Here is a 14,444-nt window from a genome sequence, read left to right on the forward strand (position 1 = left end):
GTTTTTGCTTTGGGGCCTCGGTCCTGGAGACCGAGGAAGATGAGCTTCAAACCACCTCTCCTGAACCAGAGAGTAACCGTCTGCAGAGGATAATCGCATCGCTCTCCTGACAACGCAGAGAGGTCAATACCAAATCCTGCAGAAGGTCAAACCATCTCTCCTGAACCAGAGAGGTCAATCCATCCTCCGCTGAACGGGCAAGACACTGCGAACCAGATCGAATCATACTCTCTAACCAAGATCCTCTCCTAACCAGAAGGTCAAACACTCTCAAGTCTCGAGACACCGGTCGAAGTGTCGAATGCGAGGCAATCCAAGAGTACATCAGGAACAGAGTAAGCTGTTTGGCATCTGTGTCGGCTCTAATGACATTTAACCACTTGACCTAATAGGCTGTCCCTTCTGTGTCTGGTATGTGGTGGGCACGTCGGAAACCCTATTGAATTATATCAAAGAATACAGTGTGCACTTAAGAAATAATCGCCTGTTTTGAAAACCAATTTCCCACAGAGATGTTGCGCTAAGAATTGAAGGTTGGGGATTGGCTGAAAGATTGTGCTAAAGAGAGAAAAAAATCGTAGATGACTTTGTCTAAGATAGGGTCCGTTTTCACCAGAACAGGTTTTTTGATGCAGTGGGAAAGGCAATATGATAACGAGAGTGGATTTAACAATGCTTGCTACTTCTTTCAGATATGAGGTAATTTGTTTTTGATGAAGTAAGGTGTGGGGATATGATCGAAGAATGGCAGTAGAATAGTTGGATATTCCACATTTCCTGAGCGTGTCGTGTGCATACACGCGGGTAGAAATCCATCGTGCCTTTGTATTTTGGTGTTTTGCATGGGCTCATATCAACATTCTTCACGAGTTCCTTGGGGCTGCGAACTGATACACCTGGCAGCCTAATGTTAGTTATCTCATCTCTGAAAATATGCCGCCAATTTGTGTTCGCATCACAGCTTAGATGTGGAGAAAGTTCACATAGCATGGTTTCCGGGGAATTGTGGTATCATCATCATGTGGTCGATGATAAGATGCATGTTTTTGAATGTATGCGGAATGTTTATGTGACCGATAGAACATCTTGAGCTCTTGTCTGGCATTTCTCGTATGGCTCTTGTATAGTTATAAGTCGCTCGCGACTTGCTCTCTCTGATATCATCGAATTGGCCTTGTTAATGTTACGAGGTGTTTTACGTGTATCAGTTGCTAACTGGCTCTAGAATATTCTTATTTGATGCACTTTTTGTTATATACGCCGACTGCTCTCCTGATATCATAATGGCCTTGCTATCATAATACGCATCATACTTGATATCTCCATCTGACTATACCATATATCGCTCTGGTACGTTATAGTATCAATATTAACTTGCTTCTCAGAAATACATAACGGCTATTGGTTATATTATCTGGGCGGCAGGGGTAGCCTAGAGGTGTGGCCATAACCGGAAAGGTTGCTGGATCGAATCCTGACTGACAAGGTAAAAATCTGTCGTTCTGCCCCTGAACAAGGCAGTTAACCCACTGTTGTTCCCCGGTAGGCCGTCATTGAAAATAAGAATTTGTTCTTAACTGACTTGCCTAGTTAAATAAAGGTAAAATATATATTAAAAAAAAATATATAATGCTTGCTCTCTCAGAATATCAATATTGGACCTGTAATTTTAACTTTCTGCCTTTCTGAAATTCTTATTTTATAATTGAAATGAACATAATCTGGGAACAGGTTAAGGGTAAGTTTGTGAGGATCATGGGTTACCCACCAACGCAGTATTACACCATACATGCTCTGCCCAGGCCCCCCAGGTGGCCCTCTCGAATCCTGGACTGTGCCCAGAGATATCAGTGGCTCTACCGGGGCCTTGCCCTGGCCCTGCCCATGATGCATCACAATGATCTCCACAGACGAGGCCTTCTTGATGCCTCCAGGGTGGTCCTGGAGCTCTGTGGGTGTAGGCTACTCTCCATAGTGGCAGAGCGTTGCGGGCGCCAGCCTCAGACGTTGTGCCGCCGGGCACTCTAAGGCCGGAGTTGAGCCTGCTGACTCTTCATCCACTTCATCACTAGGATCACACTTCTTCACCATTTTGGAAGTGGAACACTCGGTACTGAGGATGGTGACGGAGGAGGAAGGGGGCGGTGACAGGACATGCAGGCATGCAGAGAGAACGGTGAGATGGAGACAGAGAGAGAGACAGAGAGACAGAGAGACAGAGAAGATGGTGAACTGGAAGAATGGAGGGAGACGGGACATGCAGGTTTAATGAAGGACAAATGAAACCTCTATTTGTCTTTTTAGGTCTAATACTACCTTCATGCCAAATGACCTCTTATTGGGTGAAGTACCGAGTCAGCTTATACAACGCTGTACAGTACTACAATACTGTACATGGTGTAATATAGTATGTACTACGTTGTAAGTACTACAATACTGTAGCATGGTGTAGATGAGTATGTACTACGTTGTAAGTACTATATATACTGTAATCATGGTGTAGATGAGTATGTACTACGTTGTATATAACTACAATACTGTAGCATGGTGTATGAGTATGTACTACGTTTGTATAGTACTACAATACTGTATCATGGTGTAGATGAGTATGTACTACGTTGTAAAGCTCTACAACTGTATCATGGTGTATAATTGAGTATGTACTACGTTGTACAGTAATACACAATACTGTAGCGTGGTGTAGATGAGTATGTACTACGTGTATAGTACTACAATGCTGCAGCAGGTGTAGATGAGTATGTACTACGTTGTACAGTACTATATACTGTAGCATGGTGTAGATGAGTATGTACTATGTTGTATAGTACTACAATACTGTAGCATGGTGGAGATGATATGTTACTACTTGTACAGTACTACAATACTGTAGCATGGTGTAGATGAGTATGTACTATGTTGTAAGTACTACAATACTGTAGCATGGTGTAGATGAGTATGTACATGTTGTATAGTACTACGCATGGGTACCAACAATAACTGTAAGCCCAGATGGTGCAGACCAAACGGAGTTAAATGATAATACCCTTCCATCACTAGCAATTGTAGCACTAGTATCCATGAGACACTGTACAACGATATATCGAGGTAGCATGGGTAGTATTAGATTGAGTAGTACACTTGTGTTTTAAAATATAGTACTACAATAGTGCTCAGACCCTAGAACAAGCAATGTGAAGATCTAAGTACTGCGAATACCTAACTACCATGCTCTTGGTTAGTAGTACTGAAGTACATTAGTAAACGAGAAGGAATAGGCTAAATACGGCCCCACCTAGGTGTATTACTAATAAGCGTATATGTAACATTACTCTCATACTGTTGTATAGTACTGACAGGGATGTCATAAAAAATGCATGTCAATGCAAAGATGTGCGTGCCTAAATTGATGCTAGTAGCATATAACTACGATGTAGTTGGGGCCGACATTTTTCAACACTACAGTAAATTAACATTAGTAGTACAACTAACATATGTATGCATGGCGTAGTATAATATTAAGTAATAGAAATTAATACCTAAGTTGATATAGATACTGACATAATACTAGTCCCAGTCAAAGCACAAAAGCGAGATATCGTAGTATTCTAATACCAATGATAATAACACCCCAGTATAGGTACTACGATACTCAAGTAGCAAGGCGGAAGGTTAGATTTAGTACGGTACATCTGAGAGTCACAAACCGAGACAGTACAATAGTATGAGTTACCTAGGCAACCTTTGCGCTGCAGTGCAGGGTTGTTTTCTGAGATTCCGCGCACCTTCGTCCTCCGTCTATTTACTGTGAAGCAAAACTATCACAGAAAGCGCTGATCTTCATAGGTCACATTAGCGAACAGGGGCGGACATGAATCTTGGCTGTTCAATTTACTGTGGAGCTAACTGAGCACGTGAGCACCTGACTCATTTCGCTCTAGAGACTAAGTCAGTCTACCCTGACGAGACTAGTCAGTGATTTACTGACTGAGAGACGTCAGTGGATTACCTATGCTGAACTGTGTATACCTGACTGGGGACAGTGAACTTCCTGATAGAGACGACTGCCAGATGATCCTTCTCTGATCCGAGAGACGGCAGTGAGATATTGAACCTTGACTGTAAGGTACGTCATGATTAACGCGACTGAGTAGACTTATCAGTGATACCTGACTGACGCTCATATCCTTACCTGCGCAAACTATCGAGTGATTACACCCTATGCACGAACGTATAGTAGACCATTACCTGACTGAGAACTTATCACAGTCGATGACCTAGCGAGAGACGTGGATAGCTCTGACTGATACTTAAAGTGATTTACCTGACTGAGACAGTGATTTACCTGACTGAGACAGTGACACCTGACTGAGACGTCAGGATTACCTGACTCGTACGACATGAGACTTCAGAGATTACCTGAACTGAAACTTTATCAGTGCGATTTTACCTCGACTATAAATCATGCATTCATACTGAACAGAGACGGTATCAGGATTTTCCTGACCTGTAAAACGATCATTGATTGTACGCTAACTTACGACCTACATCTAAGTAATCATTAGCACATGAGCTGAGACTGTCAGTGAGATTAAATCATCTTGACTGAAACGTCAAGTCGTGATTATAAGACCCGATCCATCTGAGACGTTAAAGTGATTTACCCGTGACTGAATACGTAAGTGATACCTGAACTGAGACGTTCAGTGATTTACCTGACTGAAACGTCAGTTGATCCTCTACTGACTGAGAACGTCAGTCGATTTACCTGGCGGAGATCAGTTCGAGAACCTGACTGAGACGATGTAGATTACTGACATGAGACGTAGTCAGTACCTATGACGACTCAGTATAACGTAGATACTCTATTGATCTCCTGACGAGAGCAGTGATTCAAGTGATCTCGATGCCGTGAATCTTACTGAGACGTCAGTATTTACCTGACCTGAGCTTCAGATTAGACTGAGATAAGTGATTTTACCTGACTGAGACGTCAGTGATTTACCTGACTGAGACGTAAGTGATTTACCCTGATAACGTACAGTGATTTACCTGACTGAAGACGTCAGTGAATTTACCTGACTGAGACACCGTCAGTGATTTACCTGACTGAGACGTCATGATTGAACCTGCGAGACATTAGTGATTTACCTGACTGAGACATAGTGATTTACCTGACTGAGACGTCAGTGGATTTACCTGACTGAGACGTCAAGTGATTTACCTGACTGAGACGTAGTGATTTACCTGACTGAGACGTCAGTGATTTACCTGACTGAGACGTAGTGATTTACCTGACTGAGAACATTCAGTGATTTACCTGACTGAGACTTCAGTGATTTACCTGACTGAGACTTCAGTGATTTACCTGCTGAGACGTATGATTTACCTGACTGAACTTCAGTGATTTACCTACTGAGACATAAGTGATTTACCTGACTGAGACGTCAAGTGATTACCTGACTAGACAGTGATTTACCTGACTGAGACTCAGTGATTTACCTGACTGAGACAGTGAACAGTGATTTACCTGACTGAGACTTCAAGTGATTTACCTGACTGAAGACGTCAGTGATTTACCTGACTGAGACGTAAGTGATTACTCTGACTGACTCAGTTGAATACCTGACTGGAGACTAACGTGATTTACCTGACTGAAGACGTCAGTGATTTTACCTGACCTGAAGACGTCAGTGATTTAACCTTGACTGACTGAGACTGTAGTTATTACCTGACTGAAGACGTAAGTGATAGTGATTTACCTGACTGAGACGTCAGTGATTTACCTGACTGAGACGTCAGTGATTTACCTGACTGAGACTTCAGTGATTTACCTGACTGAGACTTCAGTGATTTACCTGACTGAGACTTCAGTGATTTACCTGACTGAGACGTAAGTGATTTACCTGACTGATACTTCAGTGATTTACCTGACTGAGACGTAAGTGATTTACCTGACTGATACTTCAGTGATTTACCTGACTGAGACAGTGATTTACCTGACTGAGACAGTGATTTACCTGGCTGAGACATAAGTGATTTACCTGACTGAGACTTCAGTGATTTACCTGACTGAGACGTCAGTGATTTACCTGACTGAGACGTAAGTGATTTACCTGACTGAGACGTCAGTGATTTACCTGACTGAGACGTCAGTGATTTACCTGACTGAGACTTCAGTGATTTACCTGACTGAAGCGGATCTTGGCCAGAGCGATCAGTTCCTGGTCTCCCGGAGCGCAGATATTCAGTCCTACAGGAAGTAGTCTTTTCAACGCCGCTACGATGAGGCTGGTCTGCATGGAGTAGCGATCGCCCTTCCTCTTCATCTTCTTCCTCTCCTGGTCGGACACGGCTCCCTACAGGGGAGACACCAGGTGACAAGACAACAAGTCAGCAGCACCACCTGGTCTCACTACTGGTGTCCCCCAGGGATCTGCACTAGGTCCTCTTTAATGTCTCACTACTGGTGTCCCCCAGGGCTCTGCACTAGGTCCTCTTTAATGTCTCACTACTGGTGTCCCCCAGGGCTATGTACTAGGCCCTCTTTAATGTATCACTACTGGTGTCCCCCAGGGCTATGTACTAGGTCATCTTTAATGTATCACTACTGGTGTCCCCCAGGGCTCTGTACTAGGTCCTCTTTAATGTCTCACTACTGGTGTCCCTCAGGGCTCTGTACTGGGTCCTCTTTAATGTCTCACTACTGGTGTCCCTCAGGGCTCTGTACTGGGTCCTTTCTTGTTCTATCTGAACACCAAGCCACATCTCAGGTCAAGAACAACTTATCCATTTAATTATATTCAGTCATCACAACTTACTGTGCAGTCTTCATCATATTGGGGGACAAAGCTATTTGACTTATATATGGTATATAAAGTCATAGTACACTAAATTGTACATATCAATGTAAAAAAAAAAATCACGCTCGTACCATCTATATAACACCACTTACCTTGGACATCTTTGACTTGGTGTCTGTGATGAGGAAGGACATATTGTTGATCTCATTCTGAACCACAAAGTTCTGCTCCTCCCGTTTAAAATTCTGCCGTGGAAGAAATAAAATATTTCAGTGTTGGATATTGCCAAGGATTTATGCAAATGTAGCCTGACGGGGGACTTGGAGAAGAACAGACGCACATGAACGCTCTAGAGATACATCACAGTCTTATAGTTCTCGCTGCCAGGCAAGCAAATGTAAAATGTATTTATTTCAGAAAGAAACGCTGAAGAATTCCTAGAATCGAATGAGATTTTAATAGGATTATTATTCTTTTTTTTATAAGTGTAGAGTGCACATTCAGAGTGCCTTGGTGACGACCAATAGAAACTATCACAGAGGGATTAAGACATGACATGTTTCCTGGAAACTGTTACAGTGATGTGATGATTCATATGTGACATTGTCTCTGTGTAGCTTACATGACACTTGGAATGTGACATTGTCTCTGTGTAGCTTACATGACACTTGGAATGTGACATTGTCTCTGTGTAGCTTACATGAGACTTGGACCAGAATATGAAGACCTCTGCTACCATGCGGAAGAGCTCTTCAGCCTCAGGGTTCGATTCTTTCAGCCATTTGGCCCTGAAATAAAAACACATTGGAAACTAGTTACAGTATTCAGTTGGATAAAACAGTCACACCAACAGAAACTAGTTACAGTATTCAGTTGGATAAAACAGTCACACCAACAGAAACTTAGTTACGTATTCAGTTGGATAAAACAGTCCAACCAACAGAAACAAGTTTACAGTATTCAGTTGGATAAAACAGTCACACCAACAGAAACTAGTTACAGTATTCAGTTGGATAAAAACAGTCCACACCAACAGAAACTAGTTACAGTATTCAGTTGGATAAAACAGTCACACCAACAGAAACTAGTTACGGTATTCAGTTGGATAAAACAGTCACACCAACAGAAACGTATACAGTATTCATCATGGATAAAACAGTCACACCAACAGAAACAAGTTACAGTATTCAGTGGATAAAAAGTCACACAGTCAGACCAACAGAAACTAGTTACAGTATTCAGTTGGATAAAACAGTCAGACCAACAGAAACTAGTTACAGTATTCAGTTGGATAAAAACAGTCAGACCAACAGAAACTAGTTACAGTATTCAGTTGGATAAAACAGTCACACCAACAGAAACTAGTTACAGTATTCATTGGATAAAACAGTCACACCAACAGAAACAATTACAGTATTCAGTTGGATAAAACAGTCACACCAACAGAAACTAGTTACAGTATTCAGTTGGATAAAACAGTCCACACCAACAGAAACTAGTTACAGTATTCAGTTGGATAAAACAGTCACACCACAGAAACAAGTTTACAGTATTCAGTTGGATAAAACAGTCACACCAACAGAAACTAGTTACATATTCAGTTGATAAAACAGTCACACAACAGAAAACTAGTTACAGTATTCAGTTGGATAAAACAGTCACACCAACAGAAACAAGTTACAGTGAATTCAGTTGGATAAAACAGTCAGACCAACAGAAACTAGTTACAGTATTCAGTTGGATAAAACAGTCAGACCAACAGAAACAGTTACAGTATTCAGTTGGATAAACAGTCAGACCAGAAACTAGACATACAGTTGATAAAAAGCAGACCAACAGCAGCAACTGGCATGACATCTTAACAACTTAAAATAACACTTATGTTATTGATCCACCCAGTCCTCTCACTTTACCCCACTGGTCCTTTACCTTTAGTCAGCAACATGGAGGAGGAGAAAGTAGAAATGTCTAGTTACCTGTTCTAGTCAGCAACATGGAGGAGGAAGTAGAATGTCTAGTTACCTGTTCTAGTCAGCAACATGGAGGAGGAGGAAGTAGAATGTCTAGTTACCTGTTGTAGTCAGCAACATGGAGGAGGAGGAAGTAGAATGTCTAGTTACCTGTTAGTAGTCTACAAAGTAGGATGTTGTCTAGTTACTTTGTAATCTACAAAGCAGATGAGGAGGAGGTAGAATGTCTAGTTTACCTGTTGTAATCTAACAAGCAGATGAGGAGGAGTAGAATGTCTAGTTACCTGTTGTAGTCTACAAAGCGGATGAGGTTGAGGAGGTAGAAATGTCTAGTTACCTGTTGTAGTCTAACAAGCGGATGAGTAGCGGATAAAAGGCGTAGAGGTCTCTGATCAGGATGGTAAACTCATCCAGGATGAGTAGTTCAGCCTCAGACATCTCCCCTCGTCCCTCGGCCTTCATTTGTTCCTCATCCAGCAGTACGGTGGCAGCCTTCTTCCTCAACTTCTCCATCAGCGGCAGGAAGTTGGGGCTTCACAGCCCCCCTTCGCCTTACCAATGATTGGCTGAGAGAACACTGGAGGCGGGGACAGAATAGAGAAGGACAGTTAGTGATGGAGACTGGTGCGAAACAACGATGGTGGTGTTTCACTTTGGAAGATTTTACAGTTTGTTTTCTTATTTAAACAACGATGGTGGTTACACTCGGATAATTTTACAGTTTGTTTTCTTATTTAAACAACGATGTGGTGTGTTCATCTCGGATGATTTTACAGTTTGTTTCTTATTTAAACAACGATGGTGGTGTTCACTCCGGAGATTTTACAGTTTGTTTCTTATTTAAACAACGATGGTGGTGTTACACTCCGGATGATTTTACAGTTTGTTTTCTTATTTAAACAACGATGGTGGTGTTCCACTTCCGGAAATTTTACAGTTGTTTTCTTATTAAACAACGATGTGGTGTTCCACTCTGGATGATTTTACAGTTTGTTTCTTATTTAAACAACGAGTGTGTGTTCCCACTCGGATAATTTACAGTTTGTTTCTTTTTAAACAACGATGGTGGTGTTTCACTCTGGATGATTTTACAGTTTGTTTTCTTATTTAAACACGATGGTGGTGCTTCACTCCGGAGGATTTTACAGTTTGTTCTTATTAAACAACGATGGTGTTTCACTCTGAAATTTTACAGTTTGTTTCCTTATTTAAACAACGATGGTGTGTTCCACTCGATAATTTTACAGTTCTGTTTCATTTAGAAACAATGCATTTTGGTTGCTGTGTTGTGTGACATCAACACGTGATCACCACCACATGCAGTAACACGTGATCACCACCACATGCAGTAACACGTGATCACCACCACATGCAGTAACAACACATATGCAGTATGGTAAACTGCTTGGTCATGTGGGTGACCTATGCTCCTATGGCATAGAAGGGTTGAAGACAAGTAAACCGCTGTGTTTCTGAACACCCACCCACCTGCCGGTCAACCAATTCAGGCTTCCTCGACGATCAACATTCAATTTTAGGTTAGTGTTTTATTTGTATTCCCAATTACTACTCTTCCTGGGTTTCAAACAGGAAACAAACAACAAATAAAATATATAAAATACATAATATGCACAATATAATATACATAACACTACATAACACTACATAACACTACTTAACACTACATAACACTATACAAGACTACATCATCTCCTGCCTCTGCCTCACGCTTCAGAAACAGGAGATGGCTCCAGCCCTATAAGCCATTCCTGCTGGAACAAGCCAAGGACTCGGTCATGGTGACCCACCTATATAATACAGTACATAATACAGTAGACATTACAATACCAGATAGATAGAAYGGCTGTGTCTAKTCACAGTCCCCGTTGTGCCGTAAGATGTTATGTTATCTGGTTTTTGGAATGTGTTTTTATTGCTAGTTTGAGTTACCTGGGGTGGCAGAGAGTTCCATGTAGTCACGGCTCTAATACTGAGCGTTTCCCAGCCTCTGTTCTGTACCCGGGGACTGTGAAGAGATCTCTGATTGCATATCTTGTGTTGTACCGATGAGTGTCTGAACTGTGAGCCAACTGCTTGAACAGAGAGTTCTGTACCTTCAACACATCAACGCACAAAGACCAATAGTGATGCAGTCCATCTCTCCTCAACTTTTAGCCAGGAGAGAATGACATGCATGTCATTGACATTCTTCCTCCGTGTATATCTAAGTGTAATGCGTGCTGCTCTGTTCTGGACCAACTGCAATTGACATATGTCCTTCTACATGACCACACAACTGGGCAGTAGTCCAGGTGCTACAAAATCAGGGCCTGTAGGACCTGTCTGGTCGACTGAGATGTCAAGAAAACAGAGCGACGTCTTCTCATGGCCTGTTTCCATTGATCATCCTTGAGATGTTTCTACAACTTGATCAGAGTCCACCTGTCTTAAATTCTATTGATTGGACATGATTTGAAAAGGCACACACCTGTCTATATAAGGTCCCACAGTTGACAGTGCATGTCAGAGCAAAAACCAAGCCATGAGGTCGAAGGAATTGTCCATAGAGTTCCGAGACAGGATTGTGTCGAGGCACAGATCTGGGGAAGGCTACCAAAACATTTCTGCAGCATTGAAGGTCCCCAAGAACACAGTGGCCACCATTATTCTTAAATGGAAGAAAGTCAGAACTACCAAGAATCTTGTTTCTAAAACCCTGTTTTTGCTTTGTCATTATGGGGTATTGTGATGTCATTATGGGGTATTGTGATGTCATTATGGGGTATTGTGATGTCATTATGGGGTATTGTGTGTAGATTGATGAGAGGAACAAAAACATTTAATCCATTTTAGAATAAGGTTGTAGCGTAACAAAATGTGGAAAAAGTCAAGGGGTCGGAATACTTTCCAAATGCACCATAAATGTTGAGCGAGTGATTTATCCCAAAAAACAATGCTTTTCGTTTTTGAGATATTTAACACCAGCCTATTGCTAGTTACCCCATTCTAAAACTGACAGGAGCTCTATGTTAAGGGTGCCATTTATTTATTTTAATTGTTGCAGCCGACATCTATACGGTTTAGTCGTCAGCGTACATAGACACACAGGCTTTATCAAGGTCAGTGGGAGGCATTTAGTAAAAACAGAAAACAGTAATGGCCCCTAGCCAGCTCCCGTGGTACAACCAACTCAACTGAATTTGTATTAGAGAGGCTTCCATTAACAAAAAATCTCTATGTTCTATTAGATAGGTAACTCCTCCCTCATAATAAAGTGCAGAGGATGCATTTCCATAACACATAACATTTTTTTAACAATGGTTGAAATAGATACAACAACGAACTACACTGAAAGTCGAACAAAACACGCTCCGCAAAAAATATTGTTCTAATCAATTTCTTTCAGCCAATCATCAGTCATTGTTGTCAGTGCCGAGCATGTTGAGTGCCTTCCCTAAAAGCAGGCTGAAAGTCTGTTTGTTCATTTTGTTGTTCTGTAAAATCCTGTATTGGTCAAACACAATTTTTTTCTCTCCAAACGTTTGCTAAGCACTGGTGACCGTCTGATTGGTCAGCTGTTGTTGAACCATTGAAGAGGGTTCTGCTATTGTTGGGCAGATGGCCAGAATATAATGTGTTCTGATGTTAATTGTTAATGTCGATGAACCTTGTTTTCAGGGCTACATATGTTAATATGGGCTATAGTTTGTTAGTCCTTTTCTGGGTTGTTTGATTGTTTTTAATATGATCCGAAGGGTTGAACATGTTCAATGACATTTTACTTTTGACTAATGCTACTGAAGTGGCCTGCCACAGTGGGCTTCTTCTGACTCTAATGCTACTGAGTGGCTGCCCACAGTGGGCTCTTCTTGACTCAATGCTACTGAGTGGCCTGCCACAGTGGGCTCTCTATCATGATGATCTCAATGCTACTGAGTGGACTGGCCCACAGTGGGGCTTCTTCTGACTCAATGCTACTGAGTGGCCTGCCCAAGTGGGCTCCTCTGACCATGCTACCAGTGGCTGCCCACGTGGCTCTTCTGACTCAATGCTACTGTAGTGAGCCTGCCCACAGTGGATCTTCTGATCAATGCTACATGAAGTGGCCTGCCCACAGTGGCTCCTTCTGATCCAATGCTACTTGAGTAGGGCCTGCCCACAGTGGGCTTCCTTCTGACTCATGCTACTGAGTGGCCTGCCCCACAGTGGGTTCTTCTGACTCAATGCTACGAGAGTGGCCTGCCCACAGTGGGCATCCTTCGACTCAATGCTACTGAGATGCCTGCCCACAGTGGGCTCCTATCTGACTCAAGCACTGAGTGCTGCCCACAGTGGGCTTCTTCGACTCAACTGCTACTGATGTGGCCTGCCCACAGTGGGCTTCTTCTGACTCAATGCCTACTGAGTTGGCCTTGCACCACGTGTGGACTTCTTCTGACTCAATGCTACTGAGTGGCCTGCCCACAGTGGGCTTCTTCCTGAGGCAGACAGTTTCAGTACAAACAGTGGAATTCAATKCTATGTGCATATATGATTRAAKGCTGACGATCCCCTCTGACGACGTACGACGTCGTGGTAACTACACACACACACATAACAACCAAGACATTGACAAGTAGGCTAAAGGGATTTTGACCATGTGGTAGGTAAAAAAGGTGTGTCTCTACCTGCGAGTCGTTTCATCCAGGCCCCCTCGTCGATCCCCAGGTTATTGTAGATGATCTTCAGGATGTTGCCCAGTAGACTATTCATGTGGTCTGAGGTGAGGTGAGTACAGCAGCTGTCTGCAGTCTCTGGAGGGTTGTTCTCTGGGCCGTGTTCCCACCAGTGAGACATGTAGCTGCATAGCATGGGCAGCACCACCTGAGGATAAGTAWGGACAGGGGGAGGAATGCTCATATTAAATGTTTAAGTCATGTTGTCTTTTCAATCATGTTCTTATCTCTTGTAAGCTCAGGGCTCCAGACCAACATTTTTTCCCTGGTGTCACTGGGGCCACTAACTTCTTCAGTTGGTGGAACCAGCCCATGATTTGTAGGTACCAGCCCATGATTTGGTGGAACCAGCCCATGATTTGTAGGTACCAGCCCATGATTTGGTGGAACTAGCCCATGATTTGAAGGTACCAGCTCATGATTTGGTGGCACCAGCCCATGATTTGGTGGAACCAGCCCATGATTTGGTGGCACCAGCCCATGATTTGGTGGAACCAGCCCATGATTTGGTGGAACCAGCCCATGATTTGGTGGTACCAGTCCATGATTTGGTGGTACCAGTCCATGATTTGGTGGCACCAGCCCATGATTTGTTGGCACCCTCCCCAAAAAATCAGCAGGGTCATACAATAGAATACATTTGAGTCATCTTATAACGTCATGATAAAGTCATTATAAAGTCATTGTAAAGTCATTATTAAGTCATTGTAAAGTCATTATAAAGTCATTATAAAGTCATTACAAAGTCATTATTAAGTCATTATTAAGTCATTATAAAGTCATTATAAAGTCATTATAAAGTCATTACAAAGTCATTATTAAGTCATTATTAAGTCATTATTAAGTCATTATAAAGTCATCATAATGCTTTATTAAGAGGTGTAATTGACTAATCACATGGTATTCAGTAAATAAGTCGTTACATCTGTCAGAGCAGGAATGCATGATTCAACATATTT

General features: G+C 42.3%; 1 protein-coding gene across 1 annotated transcript in view; it reads right to left on the bottom strand.

Moving 5' to 3' along the window:
* The window catches only part of LOC112077991 (ryanodine receptor 2), a gene marked incomplete at its 3' end in the record, with an annotated part of 17,163 nt that extends 3,534 nt beyond the window's left edge, over positions 1-13,629 (bottom strand). Inside the window, exons 1-5 of the mRNA XM_024144368.2 lie at positions 13,438-13,629; positions 9,108-9,347; positions 7,501-7,588; positions 6,953-7,045; positions 6,186-6,356 (exon numbers count right to left, since the gene is read on the bottom strand). Of these exons, the coding sequence (XP_024000136.2) occupies positions 6,186-6,356; positions 6,953-7,045; positions 7,501-7,588; positions 9,108-9,283 (528 nt within the window). The remainder of the gene's footprint in view (positions 1-6,185; positions 6,357-6,952; positions 7,046-7,500; positions 7,589-9,107; positions 9,348-13,437) is intronic.
* Positions 13,630-14,444: the final 815 nt, after the last annotated feature.

Source organism: Salvelinus sp. IW2-2015, unplaced genomic scaffold, assembly GCF_002910315.2.
Source record: "Salvelinus sp. IW2-2015 unplaced genomic scaffold, ASM291031v2 Un_scaffold5129, whole genome shotgun sequence".
Lineage (NCBI taxonomy): Eukaryota > Metazoa > Chordata > Actinopteri > Salmoniformes > Salmonidae > Salvelinus > Salvelinus sp. IW2-2015.